At 32.0% G+C, this 18,066-nt stretch overlaps 3 protein-coding genes and 1 long non-coding RNA gene across 4 annotated transcripts; 2 read left to right on the forward strand and 2 right to left on the reverse strand.

The window, feature by feature from the left end:
* The first annotated feature begins 344 nt into the window (after nucleotides 1–344).
* LOC123222436 (G-type lectin S-receptor-like serine/threonine-protein kinase At2g19130) lies at nucleotides 345–3,104 on the forward strand. The gene has a single exon (XM_044645196.1). The coding sequence runs from the start codon at nucleotides 477–479 to the stop codon at nucleotides 2,958–2,960; it is 2,484 nt and encodes an 827-aa protein (XP_044501131.1). The 5' UTR covers nucleotides 345–476; the 3' UTR covers nucleotides 2,961–3,104.
* Nucleotides 3,105–3,108: 4 nt separating this feature from the next.
* Nucleotides 3,109–4,586, reverse strand: LOC123222437. Its single transcript, XR_006503632.1, has 2 exons — nucleotides 4,131–4,586; nucleotides 3,109–3,555 (listed from the first exon to the last, which is right to left on the reverse strand). It is a non-coding gene; the product is annotated as an uncharacterized LOC123222437 (long non-coding RNA).
* A 1,246-nt stretch (nucleotides 4,587–5,832) lies between these two features.
* On the reverse strand, nucleotides 5,833–7,283 carry LOC123222964 (uncharacterized protein At5g23160-like). Its single transcript, XM_044645997.1, has 2 exons — nucleotides 6,795–7,283; nucleotides 5,833–6,674 (listed from the first exon to the last, which is right to left on the reverse strand). The coding sequence occupies exons 1-2, from the start codon at nucleotides 7,017–7,019 to the stop codon at nucleotides 6,174–6,176; spliced, it is 726 nt and encodes a 241-aa protein (XP_044501932.1). The 5' UTR covers nucleotides 7,020–7,283; the 3' UTR covers nucleotides 5,833–6,173.
* Nucleotides 7,284–15,126: 7,843 nt separating this feature from the next.
* LOC123224141 (transcription factor MYB14-like) lies at nucleotides 15,127–16,565 on the forward strand. Its single transcript, XM_044647694.1, has 3 exons — nucleotides 15,127–15,318; nucleotides 15,507–15,636; nucleotides 15,956–16,565. Exons 1-3 carry the CDS (start codon nucleotides 15,186–15,188, stop codon nucleotides 16,464–16,466), a joined length of 774 nt encoding a protein of 257 aa, XP_044503629.1. The 5' UTR covers nucleotides 15,127–15,185; the 3' UTR covers nucleotides 16,467–16,565.
* Nucleotides 16,566–18,066: the final 1,501 nt, after the last annotated feature.

The raw sequence follows: 18,066 nt of genomic DNA on the forward strand, positions 1-18,066 counted from the left end.
AATTGTTTTGTTTGATGAGAAAGGGCAAAAGGTTGCTTGCGTTGACTGTTGACAGCTGGGTGGGGTGGTGGCAAATTAGGTTAGAAAAAATAAATATTTTAAAAATAAGAATCAACGATCAGGATACACTTGTTTGCCGTGTCACCGCGTGAACCGTTGCCCCAATGACGGCCATCATAGATTGGTGATGAATCTTCCATTCATATGTGAATGAATAATGAAAATTAAAAATCTTTCTTTTTGACTTTTCGTTATGAGGACTAGTGGGTGTTTGTGCGTGGGGCCCTTAGTCGCAAAAACTGAAATCTTCTCGGCTTAAAATGGCTAAACTACCTGTAGAAAGATAAAGGGCATAGTGGTCAATTGGAGCAGTTTGTAGAGCAGAACAACAATGATTGGATAAAAAATCTGGCTACTTCTTCTTCCTTACTCTTATAGGTGGTTTCGTGTTTCTTGACTGCACAGAATTTGTTGCCATGAATATCAACTACAAACCATGGTTGATGATTCCATTTCTTTTCATCTGCTGTTTTCTCAAATTTCATGTCTGCTTTGGAGCTGACACCATCTCTGCAAATCAATCTCTCTCTGGTGACCAAACTATTGTCTCTGCCGGCGGGGTGTTTAAATTAGGCTTCTTCCAGCCAGGTAACTCTTCAAACTACTATATTGGCATGTGGTATGATAAAATAGCTCTGCAAACTGTGGTTTGGGTGGCAAATAGAGAGAAACCAATTTCCGATAAATATTCCTCAGTTTTCAGAATCTCAGACGGTAATTTAGTCCTTTTTGACGAGTCCAAAGCGCCAGTGTGGTCCACAAATATAACCTCTTCCACCTCAACTTCTCTTGAAGCAATTCTCCTGGATGAAGGAAATCTGGTTTTGAGAGAATTGTCTGGTAATTCAACCACATCATTATGGGAAAGTTTTGATCATCCAGCCCATACATGGATCCCTGGAATGAAGATGAGACTCGACAAGCGGACCAACGTAAGCCAACGTCTCATTTCATGGAAGAATGTAGAAGATCCTGCACCTGGTCTCTTCTCCCTTGAGCTAAACCCAGATGGATCCAATTCGTATATTTTATTATGGAATGGATCCCAACGGTACTGGTCTAGTGGACCTTGGGACGACAATCAAAAAATTTTCTCGTGGGTTCCTGAAATGACACAAAACTATATCTACGATTTCAGCTTTTTTTCAAATGAAACAGAGAGCTATTTTACATATTCAGTGAAAAATAGCAGTCCCATCACTTCTCGATTTCATATAGATTTTTCCGGGCAGATTAAGCAAACAAATTGGTTAGAGAGTACCCAGTCTTGGTTTCTGTTTTGGTCCCAACCCAGGCAACAATGCGAGGTTTACGCTTTTTGTGGTCCATTCGGCCTCTGCACTGAACAAACTCAGCAATCATGTGGTTGTTTAAAGGGTTTTCAGCAGAGCTCAGAACAAAATTGGACCTTGCAGGATTATTCCGGTGGTTGTGTGAGGAAAACCGAACTGCAATGTCAAAACAATAGTATAGCCAATGGAAAGAGGGATAAATTTTTAACGAATTCGAACATGGAATTGCCCGAAAATTCGCAATCTGTGACAGTAGGGAGTATAGATGAGTGTGAAGCAACCTGCTTGAATAATTGCTCTTGCACTGCTTATGCCTATGATAATAACCAGTGTTCAGTTTGGTTTGGAAGTTTGTTGGGTGTGCAGCAAGACGCCTCAGATGGAAAAACTCTTTATCTCAAGCTCGCAGCTTCGGAGTTTTCAAGTCCCAAAAGCACTGGGAGAACAATTATTGGTGTTGTTGTGGGCTCAGTGGCATTTATAGTTCTCTTAGGCCTTGCTGTTTTTATATATTTGAGGAGAAAGAAAACAATCAAAACAACCAAAGCGGTTGAGGGTTCATTAATGGCATTTGCATACAAAGATCTGCAAAACGCCACTAAGAATTTCTCAGAAAAATTGGGTGGGGGAGGTTTTGGTTCTGTTTTCAAAGGGGTTTTACCAAATTCAAGTGTCATAGCAGTTAAGAAGCTTGAAAGCTTGGGCCAAGGAGAGAAGCAATTCCGAACAGAAGTCAGCACAATAGGAAATATCCAACATGTCAATTTAGTTCGGCTTATTGGATTCTGTTCTGAACGTTATAAAAGGCTGTTGGTCTATGATTTCATGCCAAATGGTTCTTTAGATTGCAGTCTCTTCACTGAAAAGAGTTCAGAGGTTCTGGACTGGAAAAGAAGATATGAAATTGCACTGGGGACAGCCCGAGGCTTAACTTATCTCCATGAAAAATGTAGAGATTGCATCATACACTGTGACATAAAGCCAGAGAACATTCTATTAGATGCTGAATTTTGTCCAAAAGTGGCAGATTTTGGGCTGGCAAAGTTGATGGGAAGAGAATTCAGCAGAGTCTTGACAACCATGAGAGGCACAAGAGGTTATCTTGCACCGGAATGGATTTCAGGAGTGGCCATAACAACCAAAGCAGATGTTTACAGTTATGGGATGATGCTTTTTGAACTTGTATCCGGAAAAAGAAACTCAGAGCATTCAGAAGATGGAAAAATGAAATTCTTCCCAACTTGGGCTTCAACTGTAATTGCAGAAGGGGGTGATGTCCTTAGCTTATTAGATCCAAGGCTGGAGGGGAATGCTGATGTAGAGGAGATTTCAAGAATTTGTAAAGTGGCTGGGTGGTGCATCCAAGATGATGAAACTCACAGGCCAACAATGGGTCAAGTGGTTCAGATACTTGGGGGGGTTTTGGATGTGACCCGTTCCCCAATTCCAAGAACTCTCCAAGTTTTTACGGATAATCCGGAACATATAATTTTCTTCACCTCCAGCCAGAATTCACAGTCACAGACTAATACTTCAGCTGCTTCATCTGAGGCCAAGAGCAACACATCATCCACAAATCCGCAGATCCAAATGAAGACAACGCATTAAATTTTCTGGTTTGAGGGTGCCTTTTTGGCCTTTTGATGTATCTACCTACTTTGTCTGTGCTAACAAGTTGTATGTATGTGTATACATATATGTACATGTTACATGGAAATATTTACTAAAATTATCAATCCTTTTTATGCATTAGTCATTTTCATGTGACTTTTAGAAATTTAATAAGAAAAAACTCCAAATTTTACAATATAAATTAAATTATTTTGACATTCTCTTTTCTTGATTGTTGAATTTTGGTGTAAGATCTCACTTCTGGTATGGCAATATTCACCCAATTTGCAATTCCGTTAGCCGAAATTTAACAGAATAAGAACAGAAAAGTCCCAAAAATAAAAATTCTTTAACAAACTTGGACTGTTGGACACTTCCTCTCCATCTTCACCGCCACTTCAGCCCGACTTTTCTTTTCTACCTCCGCAACCAGTCTACCCAGCCACCTTAAATTAGAACCAAATCTTCATCTTCATTTCCTGAACTTTCGAAGTTTGCCATCAGCTCTGTGAAAGGAAATTGGGTTTGCTGTAGCCCACAGCCATGGCTGCAAATTAATTTTTCTGATGTTGTAACAATCAACTTCCTAACCCTGAATCATAGCCCTTAAATTATGCAATCGTTCATGATAAAAGTTGGTTATGCACAGAAGTTGTGAGCCCAACTTTAGTATAGTAAGATGGAACTTAAATTAAAAATTCCCTTACTACAAATTATAAAACACAAAACCATATAATTAACAAAAAAAGTAAAGAGAATAAATATTTTTATATGATTCAACTACAAATATAAGTTATATCTATGAGACCTAATTTAATTTAATCATTTCAAATCCCAAGGGTGGTGCACAAAATGAGGGACCTAAGCGAAACCCCCCTCCCATGTCTATGAATCAATGTAGGGTCAAATCAGTAACAAGAAAACTATAATAATCTGTCAATAACCCTCTTGGGGCTCCAAAATAGAAGAAAGTCAGATCCAATTGTGAATGAAGTGAAGATTTATTTGTACTCCCTACTTTATCTTATCTTTGCCACCTCTCCTCTCTTATCTTATATAATGATACCTTTGTAATTACTATAACCTCTCCCACAAAGTTCGAATTATTTTTTCAAGTATCGTGAATAAACGTAAAAGAAACAAACAAAAGCTTATTTTCAAACTCACCTTCGGATGGAGAGGTCATTGTGGAATAAGCCAGTTGTTGAGCAAGTGGCATTGATCAAAGATCAAGAATTCCTAAAGATATCAAAGATCTAAAATATTAAAACGAAGATTTCAAGTATGATAAAGACAAATATGTCAAGTCAGAACACAAATTGTTGGGTTTTGAGATTAAATTCTTATTGTATGAGTGATTTTGTGTGTTTGAAAAGATGTCATCTGGGCTAATTTTGAGAATAATTTTGAATGTTTGAACAGATGACATTTGAAAACACCAATTTTCTCGTGAGGATTACCCAAAGAAATGGTAACAAAGTTGGGATCTGGGGAAGGAAATGTTGAAGGCAAGGAGGATGGTGAAGATGCAACAACGATGAAGATAGGATGCGTGCAAAGATTCGACGAAACAATTATGACATGATAATTGCAAATTATGTATAATGTCGTAACCTAATTTTCGTTATTGAAGTTCGATTTTGAATGGTAAAACATAATTTATACCATCAATGATTGAAAGGTGTTTTTTTATGAGGAAATGCAATTTAATAAAAAAAAAAAAAATCTTTCCAATGTCTTTAGAAAGAAAAAGGAGAAGGTGATTTTAGTATTGAATTCAATTACTGTCAGACCAAATGAGATTTCCCACTCAACGTTTGATGGAATGAGGAATTCTGATCCTTAAAGTTTAAAAAAATTAATTTTATATATGTTATTCACTTTTGTTAATAATTTTGTTTGATTTTTTTGAAATAATTATTTTTTTAACTAAAATTATTAAATCACCATCAATACTTAATTTAATATTAAACTATTAATATATCTTTATTAATTTAAAATTTTATTAATTAGACTAAAAATATTGAAACTCTAATCAATATTAAAATGTAGTATATTGTTCAATTTTTTGAAATGTAGTTATCGATTTTAAAATTATTACCGGATATATTGAAATTTAAAAAAATTTAAAAGTATCTAAAATTTTTTTATATTTTCAAAAATCCTGAAAAATTTTATTAACACATCAAATATTTGCAAAAATTATATTTCACCCCTAAACGTATGCCATTTTGAAAAGAAAATATTACATAAAAAATTTATGCAATTCTTATCTTTGACTTACAAAAATAGACATCACATTAAAAATAAAAATTGTCATTCCAAGAGACCTTGGGGCCGCGGTGGTGGGTGAAGAGGATATTCTTCTGGACCTACTCCCACCACCACTACAAATTGATTATTATAATTAATTAATATTTAATAAAGTTGTATTCCCTCATTATTGGATTTTAAATTAAAAAAATGCTTGCTTTATTTTTTTTATTTGTATATTCTAAGTGATCTAATCCACAGTTTTGCATTATTATAGAGTTTAAGTGATACAATACAACCTTTCTCCAACCTTGAAATTATACAAAAGTAAAGGATAATTGAGATTCAAATCATAACATAATTTTCTAACCAAAAAAATAATAAAACCCAAGAGCATAGAGAGTCACAGAATATAAGAATCAATGAGCTGAAAAGAAGGCCAGAAAAAGGTGTGTTCTAAAAGGAAAAATAATTCAAGTGTAAAAGCATTAGTATGTTGAAAGGGAGACTACTACATTTCTTTAAATAGCTTAGAGATTCAGATTATTTTCATCAACCCAAAAGTTTCATAATTTTTTTTCCTTTTTATAGATGAAGAACATGCCCAAAAGCATCATAGAAACAAGAACAAAATGTATAGTCACCATTTAAGTTAAGATGAGTGGACAGCAAATAGCTACTTAATGGAATATATAGACCTTGTAAGGTAAGGTCTGAAACTGTGTAGACTGTTTTTGATCTTCTCCAAATAAATCCATCCAATTGGGAAATTGAAAGATTATATAAGAGAGAAAAAGTTTCTTAATTTCTCTACTGGAAGCTGCAGAAAACACAAGACACTTGCGTTTGTTGGTCCCTTTTGTGTACTCTGATATAGCTTTCAATTAATTTACAGGCAGAGAATAAGTTCTGAAAGTTTGCATCTAACACGAAAAAGAGAATTTTCACGTAAAAAATTTAATGCACCTCTCTTGGTGGTTCTTTTCTAGCAGCCCCTTCCATTATGATCTTCTTCTTGTAATCTCTTTGGCTCAACTTTCTAACTTCTTCATCATCACGCCTACAACCACTTTGTCTAGGAACAAAATAGAGCCAGATTGATGTGATAAGTATTGCGCAAAGCCGGCCCCATAAAATTGTAAAACTAATACTTAACAGTAGCAAGATTATGGCGTAGTTTAAACTTGAAGAACTACCCATGTAGTCCTTTTTACTTGGCTTCGCCAGACTGTTGTTGTTTTTGTTCTGCTTTTGTCTCTTTGGTTCTGATAGTGAAATGCTCATTGAACAAGACGACGAAGATGAACCAACTGATGATTGAGAAAGCGAAACTTGATTGGTTTTGATTTCCTGCAAATTAGAGCGCTTCACTGATTCATCATCTCCTGAATCCATTGACTTTTGCATCCAAAAACTACAACTTGGGCTCAATTTTTTTCCAACATGAACTCTCTTAGCCTGTAAATTAATATAAACCAGAAATTAATTAAACATCTTTGATCATCCGAAACAATACAAAAGTTGTAAATACTTGTGTGTGTGTGTGTGTGTGTGTGTGTGTGTGTGTGTATTGATCACCTTAGAGAAAGTTCGCTGTAAAGGATGACGAATCACCATGGAATTCTTAGAAATCTGTGAACACTGATCATTTTCTGAAGCCGAATACTCGTTTTCAGCTGCGATATACTTTAAAGTTTGGTTTTTTGTGGAGCGATCAATACCCTCTTCTGTCTCAAGCACAAATTCCATGTCAACGACAGGCCTAAAACAAAGCAGAAACTTATTTCTAGAAACATTCTTCATTTTTTCTCAACAGGCCCGGAGATTTTGTAAGCAAAGATACAATAACTTAGGCCTCTACCAAAAGAACTTCCTGTACCGATCTAAACAAGAAAGCAGGAAGAAATAAAACAATAACTCGGCGTCTGTTTTGTGGGTATTGGGGCCGGCAAGGTGCGTTTTGAACACATGGCTTTGTTTAGTATATATTTATATTATGAGACTGAAAGGTAAGTGGGATATGGCTTTGTTTTTTACTTGAAGGGAAGGGCAGGGCAGGGCAGGGCAGAGAGATGGGCAATATGATCAATTTTGGTTGGTTATGGAATTGATAATTGTGATTTAGGAGGAACTTTAAATAGTCGTCTAGTCCATACAAAATTTTGACTTGGTTGGTGTCACTTTGTGAAGTGAGAGAGTTGTGCTGGGCTTTTTTTTTTTTTTTTTCTGGTTTAAGAACAAACAATGCATTGCTCAACGCCATCGTTCGAAATTTGGTTAAAATTAGAATTTCAATGAGATTATTTCAAATCCAATTATTTATTTAAATTAAACAAATAAAGAAAAGAAATGGCTTTAATTTTGCTTTTGTCTTTGTTTCGGTATACCTATGATTTCTGCATATTGCATCTGGGAATGCTGCCCTTATTTGTGTCACTTCCACCTTAATTTCCACTTATTTAATTGTTTTCAATATATTCTGTTTTATTTGTGGGGCTTTTTAACTAATTTACGTGCCAAAAGTAAAGATCATTATTAGGAAAAACAAATCTAAATAAAAAGAAAACATATCATGGACTTTTCGAGATTCTTAAATTTGAATATACTCGGGATAGCCGGCTTCTAAATTAATTATCATAGTGGAAAATGAGCTTTAGTCCCCTACTGATAGCAATGCAACTAACTTGATATGAAATACATGCTATTAAATTTGCCCAAATTCAATCTGATCCAGTTTATATGTAAATATTGACTGATTTGAAATTCAATCAAATCTAATAAACTAATTTGGGTTTTTTTTTTAATATATATATATATATATATATATATATATATATATATATATATATATATATACACAATAGAGTGTTAATTGTTTAACTAACATAATTAAAATTATGTTTTATATATTTTATATTTAAAAAGTGTGATAAATATTTGATATAATTTAAAAAATATATAATAATTTGGAAATAAGTTAAATCGATTGATTGTTTGATTGAATCGATTGAACTATAAATTAATAAGGTAATTAATTTGATTATTGATTTGGTTTAAAAAAGATTAGTATGGAGTATAATTATTTTGATAAAGTAAGACTGTGGAGATATTAATGTTGATTAATTAATTTATGAGTAGGACTTTTTAACAAAAAGTTCAAAAAGGGTTCAACCATAAGAGATGTCTTTCTCTTATCCATAACAACAAAAAAGTTAATTGGTTGTACTAATCATATGCTTCTCTAAGAAGCATTCTAAAATACTCTTTCAAACACCTTAAAATTACCTTGTTTGAATTGAAGATATCTTCTCATAATGTGTGGCATAGCTTGATTTCATAATCCTTGTCACATTAATTAATGGTACCTACCCACTTTAACAACTATAATTTCAGCTATTAATTATTATTGGTTCTAATTAAAATTTTCCCCTCATATGATTCCAACTTTTAATTTTTTCTTTCTTTCCATGTGAAGAAACTAGTTTTCAAATAAGGGTAAACTTCTCTCTCGTGAACTTTGAACAAAATAGCAGCCTTGTTTGTTGAAAGCAGAAATAAAATTACCATATTATTTAAATTTATAAAAATAATTCATAAATTCTCAATATTGTCGTATCGTATGTATATATTCTTATGAGAGTAATACTCTTGCAGTGGATCTTCTTCATTATTTTATAGTTATTGTTGTTGGAATACACGTGTCAATTATTTATAGATATATAAAAATATTTTTTAAAATTAAAAAGTAAAAATTAAAAAAAACAATAACCTTTGAATGGAAATTAACATTTCGGCCTTGCAATAAATAAAAGAGGTATAAACCCTTTATGAATTCCAGTGCAATAAGAGCAGCCCACTTTTTAAGTCCTTGATGTCAACAAAATTTATTGGTCCAAAGTAGAAAGCCCAGCAAGACTAATTAATGGATGAGGATTGCATACATATCAAGTTTCGAGGACCATTTTATATTTATTTATGTGTATTTATCATTAATGGATCATGTACTGCACTACGGACCCTATACTGTTCCAATTTTCTTTGGATTTTATACATCAACTGAGTTAATTTTAAATAAATAAGGAAATGCCGTATGCTATAATTTGATCTTAAAGAAAGTCGGATAGGCGTGTTATGTGTTGGGATGAGCAAATTACTTGTTGGAAACTGAAACCGTTGGGTATTCAGTGATTGGTTTTGGTTTCTATCCAGAACAAAAAGAACCTGTAGATTTTGGGATCGATTCTGGTTCTTAGCTCTCAGAAACTGGAATCAACCCAATCCCCTTATTCACAATAATGGGTTGGGTACCCGACCCAGCAAATGAAAAAAAAATCAATACGTAACTTAATTTATTTCCTTTTCTTTTCCATTCTTTTCTGATTTCCAGCCGCTTGCTTCCTTGCTTCCCCCCAGCCGCCTGCTTCCTTGCTTCTCTCAGCCTTTTTTTGCTTCAAAATCTTTTCTCCCAGCATGCAGATTCTTTACTTTAACAGCCTGTGGTTATGTTAAATAATTAAAAAAATAAAGAGTTACCAACATGCACACCACCATTTTGCCCCAAAATTTCTTTCAAATTTTTTAAAAAATTTGAAAATCTGTGCCCACATAGGAGATATATATGTCTGTAATTTTGTGGATACCGGATCATTTACAATAAACTTTTCAGTTTTTACTCAAATGCATGATCTATGTATTAGATTATGAGCATTTTCCTGTTAGGATACAATTTCTAATTATTTATTAGTTTTTTTTTTTTTAACCTAAGAATTGATCAAACTCGAATCTACAAGGCTAAGATTATGAATTACCCTATTTATATATAATTATTTATTTTATTAATATATTTTTGTTTTAGATTTTATATATATATAATACCCTCAGATACGTTTTAGAGATATTTATATCTTTTGACTCTGTTTTGAGATATTTCTAATTTTAATTCAAATGTATGTGTGTATCTCTCTCTCTCTCTCTCTATATATATAACAACTACAAAAAGACAAATGTATAGATATAACTATATATCTACAGTAAAAAAGTATGTATATATATAAAGAGAGAAAATACAAAAAAGGAGAATTTTATGTCTTTTTCCATCGTTTCTCCCATCTCTTCCAGAAGAAAGTAGTCTTCTTCATGTTTTTTCTTTGTTTTTGGAAAGAAAGTGGATGATTTGAAGAGTTTTGATAAAAAAAAAAGAGGAAAAACTTTGGAGGCTGTGGTAATTAAAAAATCTCCTTCTTTTCCCTTTACCTATGGTTATATATCTATTGGATGTATATTATATGAATATGTTAGTGTGTTTTGATGCTAATTTAAGGTAGTTTTGGTGATAAAAGAAGTAAGACAAAGAAAAGAGAGTCAACTTGACAAAGATTGACTTAAAATAAGGTAAATTGAATCATTATTGATAGGTTTCATGTTTTATGCTTTTGGTTCATTTGCTCTATGTTATAAATGATGATTTTGAAGTTGAGAAATATTGTTTTACCATTTGGAGTATCTATGTGTGTGATTCTATTCATGGCAGAGAGTTGTAAAATATTTACAGTTTTACCACTGATTTCATCCCATGTTTCGACTATTTTATCTAATGAATAATGAGTGCTATTATAGCTTGTTGGCAAGCTTTTTGAATCTTCTTTTCAATGATATATAGTTTGTATGAATTAGAGATAGTTGGACTGTTAAATTGCATGGACAAAAAGACTGATTTACCAAGTGAATAGTATATACAGTTTTTTATCACTAATTTCATCCCACATTTTGATTGCTCTATCTGATGAATCATGAGTGTTATTATAGCTTGTTGGAAAGCTCTTTGAATCCTCTTTTCAATGATATATAGCTTGTATGAATTAGAAACCGTTTGAACTATTAAATTATATGAACAAAAATATTGTCTTATTAAATAAATAGTAAATATAATTTTTTGCCATTGATTTTATCCCACATTTTGACTATTTTATCTTATGAATCATAAGTGTTATTATAGTTTGTTGGAAAGCTCTTTGAATCCTCTTTTCAATGATATATAGATTGTATGAATTGAAGACTGTTTGGACTATTAAACTGCTTGAACAAAAAGACTATCCTAACAAATGAATAGTTTAATAAATAGTATTTACAGTTTTTGGAAAGAAATAAAGAAAGAAAGGAAATGAGGAGAAAAAGAAAATGAAGAAAAGAAAGGAAAGGAAAGACAGGAGAGAAAAAAAAAAAATAAGAAAGAGAATTTAAGGTTCAGAATTCAAGAGTTGTCTCAGGAATATGGTCTGGTCGATTATGAATAGTTTTAAATGGAAGCAAGATTAGTAAGAGACAACGCACGTATGCATATTACGAACTATAAGGGGGCACTCTACGTTACACCGTCCGTAGTAGGGTATATCCACAGTAAGACATAGACCTGCAATAAGATCCATTTATAGTAGAAAATACTTATAGTAGAGTACAATTCAGATTTAGAAATAGTATAATGAAAAAAAGAAAGAGAGCTTGAACTTAGAAAATTGTCAAATTTATGTAGTCAACTTTTAAAAAATATCAGATAAACATCAAATAGGATAAAATGTTATCTAAATAGTAAAAAATGCATTAGATTATCTTCTCAATTCCTTGAACCAGAACCTGCTTACAGATTCTAAATTTTCGGTTTTGATTTTGGTTGTTAAAAAATTTACAAGATATCCAATCTTGCTCACACTTAATTCTGTGTTTTCGTACGGTCGGTTTGCCTGAGGTAAACGTCCAACATGATAAACGACTTAGAAAGTACAATACAATACAACTAGGTTCCTGCAGCAATGGTTGGGTCGACTCTTGACTTGGACGTCAGCCTAATTCTTGCTCTTTTATAAAAATTATAAAAACTTAAAATTAAAAGAGATAACGACGGTACATGTTATTCACGCTCTGCCTTTCCTCCTCCACACAACATCACCTCTTTCTTATCTGTGATTACGACTGGCAAATTTTTATGTAAAAAATATCTAAAAATAAGAACACTGCCAAACATTGAAAGTGTTGAACTATGGGTATAAATAAATTAGCCATTTCACCTATTAAAGTTACCATATCTATAACGGTAATGAAAACATGTAATTTTTTTTTTTTTTTAAGAAAGTTATCCGCATACTTATTTTATTCATAAATAGGTATATACAAATATTTATTATATAATTAAATATTAGTTTATCATCATTTTAAAATTAATTAATGATATAATAAATATATAAATATTTATTTATTTATGTATAAAAAATTTGTATAAATAATTTTATTGTATTTTTTTCAGATGAACCTTTTTGACTTTTGAAACATACAGAAAAATAGTCTCCCCTCATTATACACAAATGTGAACTGAACTACAAAGTTTACCTTGAAATCAATTTTCTCTTAGTCGTGTATTGCATTTGAAAAGGCTTTAATTTATGTATTAGTTATCTTCTTAGACTTTCCGAGATGACAGTATCAACATGAACTCTTATTTCTAAGCTTTTTCGAAGTCAATTTGTAACCATTCATTAAACCTTCAACGGCCAAGTCTATTCACCTTTTAAAAAATAATAATAATAATAACCAATGACGAGGGCTTTGTCTTCTTTTGGTTTCGGTTGGTTCCTTCTTGCTTCTCATACTCGGCCATAAAGATTCTCAGTTGACTGCTGACTCCACGTGACTCAGGAAAAGAAATTAAATCCGGCTATAACAAAAGGTCAAGTTTACACGGAAGAACACCATGCATTTTGTCATTGCCTATACGCAACCCTATTATTGATGCATACGGATACGACATGAATGATGTCACCAATTTACCATCTGGTGTGCTTTTAATTCAAAGAAACAGTATAAACTTAGCAAAAAGGTATTTGATTGGCATCTTTTCATGAGGTAAATTTGTATAATTTTAGCTATATTTTAAATATAAGTCAAACCCTATTTTAAAATAAAAATAAAGGGTATTGTATATTGTTAGGATTCTTTAATTTTAGAGATTATTTTTCTTCTTAATTCAATTCTCAATTTTCCTTGATAAAACTTTAGGGTTTTATCATATATATATGAATAACATTAAAATAAACACTTGATAACCAGAAATATATGTTAAACAAAGTTAAAAGAACAATTTTTGTAAGCTTAATGAATGTTTTAAATTCCTTTAATTCTTGAATAAAATAATTTGTAATCTTTTGGAGTGAGTTAATAGAACAAACTCATTCTTAACTTCAATTTTATGGAATAGAAGTTCTATTCAAGAAACGTGCGTTCTATGTCCAAGTTTTTTTTTTAAAACAAAAAATTGAACAGCCAAAAGAATAATCTTGGTTCATCAAGAACAATCTAAGATAGAAGCTTTGGAATTGACCTACCGTTTATGAAATGAGCGTTTAATGAATCCTACATAATTTTATGAATGTTTAAAAAAATATGATTAAGTGTCATATTCATATGTATTGTTTTGGCGTTTATTGAAACATAATCGCGTTACATGTCAAAATAAATGTTTAAAGAGTAATGATTGAATCCTTTTTAAAGTCAATGCGTGTGCCCATTTTATATAATAATTGAATATTAACGTATTTGTCACATGGTTCTAAATCCCTTGGTTGCAAGTGGGCATTTAGAAGAAATTATAATATTGATAAATCTTTTAAACTTTTAAAGACAAGATTAGTTTGCAAAGGGTTTTAAAGAAAATCAATATATTGGTTATATTGATACATAGGTATCTCTTAACAAGAATCAAATCAATTTAAGTATTGTTGTTATTGACATTTAATTTATGTATACATCAAATGGGTGTTACCATTTTTAATACGTAAGTTAGCTAGATATATAAATAATCCAAAGTACTGATAATTGAGCAGCTATTGGAAGAGTTTTTGGGTATTGAAAAAGAACTCAAAACTTTTGTTCATTTTATAATAAATTTTCAACAATATTTGAAAGTTATTCTAATGCTAGTTTAATATTATTTTATCTATAATATTAAAATTTAATCTTTTTTTTTTTCTAAAGTATCTATATTAAAAATCAAATAACATTCAATCATACGATAATATATATAAATATATATATATTTATATATTTAAAACAAATACATATAATATTATTTCAATACAAATAATCAGAACAAACCCGGTGAATAAAATGTTACAGCCATTAAATGAAATCACTTTCATGAGAGTAGATAGGCATTTATATAGTCCCAAATTGTCTAGCTTTCACAAAGCACCAGCCTTGACTTCACATTAGTATATATGCATCAAGGATTAAAACGTCAATTTTATGACTTTGCTGAGTAAAGTTTGAAATCCTTTCCTTTTCTTTCTACTTATACAAAATAACTACAGAAGCAGAATTAACACGTTATCGAGTATTAATCTATACGAATTGCACATGATATATACTTCCAAAATCCAAAGAAAAACTTGGTCAAAAAAATTATTTGGTGAGTACACATGCATGATGCTCGTCATTTGATAAAAAATTTCAAATTATTGTTGGGTAATTAAGGCATAGTTAACATAATTAATATTTAATTGGTCTAATCCATTATTAAGCATTGTCAGTACGTACTGTAATAGCATATGTTACATGGTGAAGCACTGAACCTGTTTCCTGGAAGCTTGATTTTGTGAAGTTCATATGTATGAATGGACAATTAATGTCCCTTCATCTCTTTCCCTTTAATAAAGGGCAGCGTAGGTCTTTCAAAAGAATAGAAAATGGCTTCTAACGAATCTTCTTGGATGGACCCTCTCACTTTGAAAACTAGGCTCTACTCTTAAATAAACCAAGACTGATTTGAAAGTGAAGTAAAACACTGTTCATCAAATACACGGTGTGAAACACGTTTTGAATTCCCATTTATATAGAACGGTATAAATAGCTATGACTTCAACTTGTCCGCTGTGAGTACAAGAAATCCCAAGAAAGAGAGAGAGAAGAAAAAGGGGGGAAAAAATGGTGAGAACACCTTGCTGTGATAAAAGTGGACTGAAGAAGGGAACATGGACACCTGAAGAAGATAGAAAGCTAATGGCATATGTAACTAGATATGGCTGCTGGAACTGGCGCCAACTTCCCAAGTATGCAGGTAATTAAGAGTGAAAGCCAGCCACTGAAAGGCCTACTTAATCTTTAGTATAGCGACTATGATTCTAGTTCTAGGTTAAATTTCTTCTTTAAAAGATTGATTGTGTTGGGGATTATCAGATGATTAACTGTGAACCTTCTAGTCGTAGGTTTTGCTTATAAAATAATCTTTCTTGTTTGAATTTTCAGGTCTATCAAGGTGTGGGAAGAGTTGCAGACTCAGATGGATGAACTATTTGAGGCCAAACATCAAACGAGGGAATTACAACAAAGAAGAAGAGGATACCATTATCAGATTGCATGAGTCACTGGGAAATAGGTATTTCTAGATAAAACTTTTCAACTTGGTAGTGATGAGAAAATGTACGGATATAATCAAGGGCAAATCCCCACTGATAGAAACATTCTTCAAATGCAAACATGGTACCACTGACGATTTCTCTAGAGAAAACTTAAACAAAAGAAGCTAATTAAGATAAAAGATACCCATTGAACATCGCAAAAATGACTGTTACATTTATCGGAGATGAAAAAAATCGATAGTTCAACAAGTTCTTTAATGCATAACAAAAAACTATTTTGCATATAAATATTCTAGAGAAAAATAATCTCATGCAATCCCTTGATTTGATGTTCAGATGGGCTGCTATTGCTGCTCAGTTACCAGGAAGAACTGACAACGAGATTAAAAACCACTGGCACACAAATCTGAAGAAGCGCTTGATCCAAAATTCAAACTCAAGTGCTCATCAATCAAAAGAAAAACAGGAAGATTTATCCCGACATGAAACCAGCCAAGAAGGAGAGTCAAAACTGAATAACGATCATCCAGATATAATAAGTTTCCAAATTCTTGAAAGCTCCCCATCGTCGCCACAACCCTCCTCAAGTAATCAGTTTTCCCCCATAACCATAGATACCACAGGTGTAACCAGCAGCACAGAATTAATTCTAGAAGATGACAAGGTTGCTTCTTTTTTTGAACCATATGCTGAACCGAGTGGTAATTTCTGGACAGAACCGTTCTTGGCTGACAATTCCTACAATTTCAATATGTACAGTGATTTTCTAGAACCTTTGGTCGACCACATAGATGTACCTGCTTACTCTCCATTTTTTTATGGAGATATGTTATGCCCATATATATGAGTTGTATTTTCTAGAACCACTGTTTAATCTTATGATCTTATGCTCTAAGGAATTCAACACCATGCCATAGAGTAGCTCTATGCTTGTTTTGAGCTTTCAGTCTCCAAGTCATACCTTTTTTTTTCTTAATATGAAAATAAATTTTAGGAGAAGATGCCAATTTCTGATACTCTATTGGAACAACCACAAACTTATTCATCAAACATAATAAACAAGGTTTGACAAGCTTATCCACAATTACTCATAAAATTCAACGTTTTCATGGAAGGGATCATTATTCTTAAGAAAAACTCTTCGTTGCTTTTAAAAAAAAAAAAACGGAATCAGTAGAGTATTAAAATAGATCCAACCGTTGAAAGAATACAAAATTATTACAACTTGTAAAGGTCATTCTTTATTATTTGCCTTCTCGCATCAACTACATGAATACAATGAATCTGTATAGCCAAGCCAACACACCCTAAGTTAAATGTGCCATAGACTATTTCTGAGTTGTTTTGAATGATAGTCATAAGTAAATAATACACATATAAATATTTTTTAGGTAAGTTTGAACATTCACCCATATTTCTCTCCAAAGTCTAGAGCCACTATCTACCAGAATATGTTAAATTATACTTCAGTCTTTATTGAGAACCAAAAACCGATGATAATTAACAGGTGAAGAAGAGCCACATGTTCTCAACTAGTGGTTGATTTGACTCGAGTTAGCTTGAATTCGATTGTCAACTCGTTACGATCAAGTTCAAAACAAACACGATTTAAGTGAGCGTCAACTTAAACTCGAGACTAAAAGTTTTTGTAGAGTTTCAATTCGAGTTTAAGGGTGCTTAACTCATCAAACTGATGAGTATAAAAAAACTTGATTCGAATCAATTTTAATGATGTCATTTTAATCAATATGTATTAAAACAATATCTTCTTAGTTGATTTTGGCTCGGATATAGTATCAAATTTGAACTCGACTTAATATTGTAAGTAAATTGACCTATGTACCAAGTAGGACTATTAAACGTGAGTTCAGTTTTTCTTAAACGAAGGGGAGCTCAATAAACTTAAGTTTAAGCTCAAGTTTGACCATCTCAAGTTAAGATGAACTTAAACTTACTCAAATTCAAACTCAGTTTGGTTTAAATCAACTCTTAATGTCAACAATATCATTCCAACCCTATAAAGCAAACGCATCTAAAATTATGTTTTCCTAGTCTTAAATTATGTATTGACTTTGAAGGCTATTCTATCATCTTTTCTTTTAAAAAAAAAAAATTCATGAAAACTTTAATTTAATTAAGAGTGAATTTGGATAATTATAATTAGATATATTTACAATTATAATATCAAAAATTATAGCTTGCGTTCGCAGGGTTTTACTGAACAAGGATCGATTAACTTTAAAAGAAAGAATGAAGTCTGTGCATGATTGAGCCATAAATAATCGGTGTTTTTTTTTTTTTTCTTATAGCAACTGTTGTTTGGACAGGAGTATTTACCGATTGGAATTTCCTGTAAGAAGGATGATGATGTATTATTGGCAGCAGTAGATTCAGGATTTTTCATTTTGGCCAAAGGACTTATTCCCACCAAAAGTATCCTCTAATCT

The sequence above is a fragment of the Mangifera indica genome, chromosome 8 (assembly GCF_011075055.1).
Source record: "Mangifera indica cultivar Alphonso chromosome 8, CATAS_Mindica_2.1, whole genome shotgun sequence".
NCBI classification, from domain to species: domain Eukaryota; kingdom Viridiplantae; phylum Streptophyta; class Magnoliopsida; order Sapindales; family Anacardiaceae; genus Mangifera; species Mangifera indica.

Excerpts from the sequence above, each read along its gene's own strand:
- LOC123222436 (XM_044645196.1), top strand. The coding sequence starts at position 477 with ATGAATATCAACTACAAACCATGGTTGATGATTCCATTTCTTTTCATC.
- LOC123222964 (XM_044645997.1), bottom strand. The coding sequence starts at position 7,019 with ATGAAGAATGTTTCTAGAAATAAGTTTCTGCTTTGTTTTAGGCCTGTC. Across the intron at positions 6,675-6,794 it reads TACAGCGAACTTTCTCTAAG|GCTAAGAGAGTTCATGTTGG; the intron begins GTGATCAATACA and ends ATTAATTTACAG.
- LOC123224141 (XM_044647694.1), top strand. The coding sequence starts at position 15,186 with ATGGTGAGAACACCTTGCTGTGATAAAAGTGGACTGAAGAAGGGAACA. Across the intron at positions 15,319-15,506 it reads CCAACTTCCCAAGTATGCAG|GTCTATCAAGGTGTGGGAAG; the intron begins GTAATTAAGAGT and ends TTGAATTTTCAG. Across the intron at positions 15,637-15,955 it reads CATGAGTCACTGGGAAATAG|ATGGGCTGCTATTGCTGCTC; the intron begins GTATTTCTAGAT and ends TTTGATGTTCAG.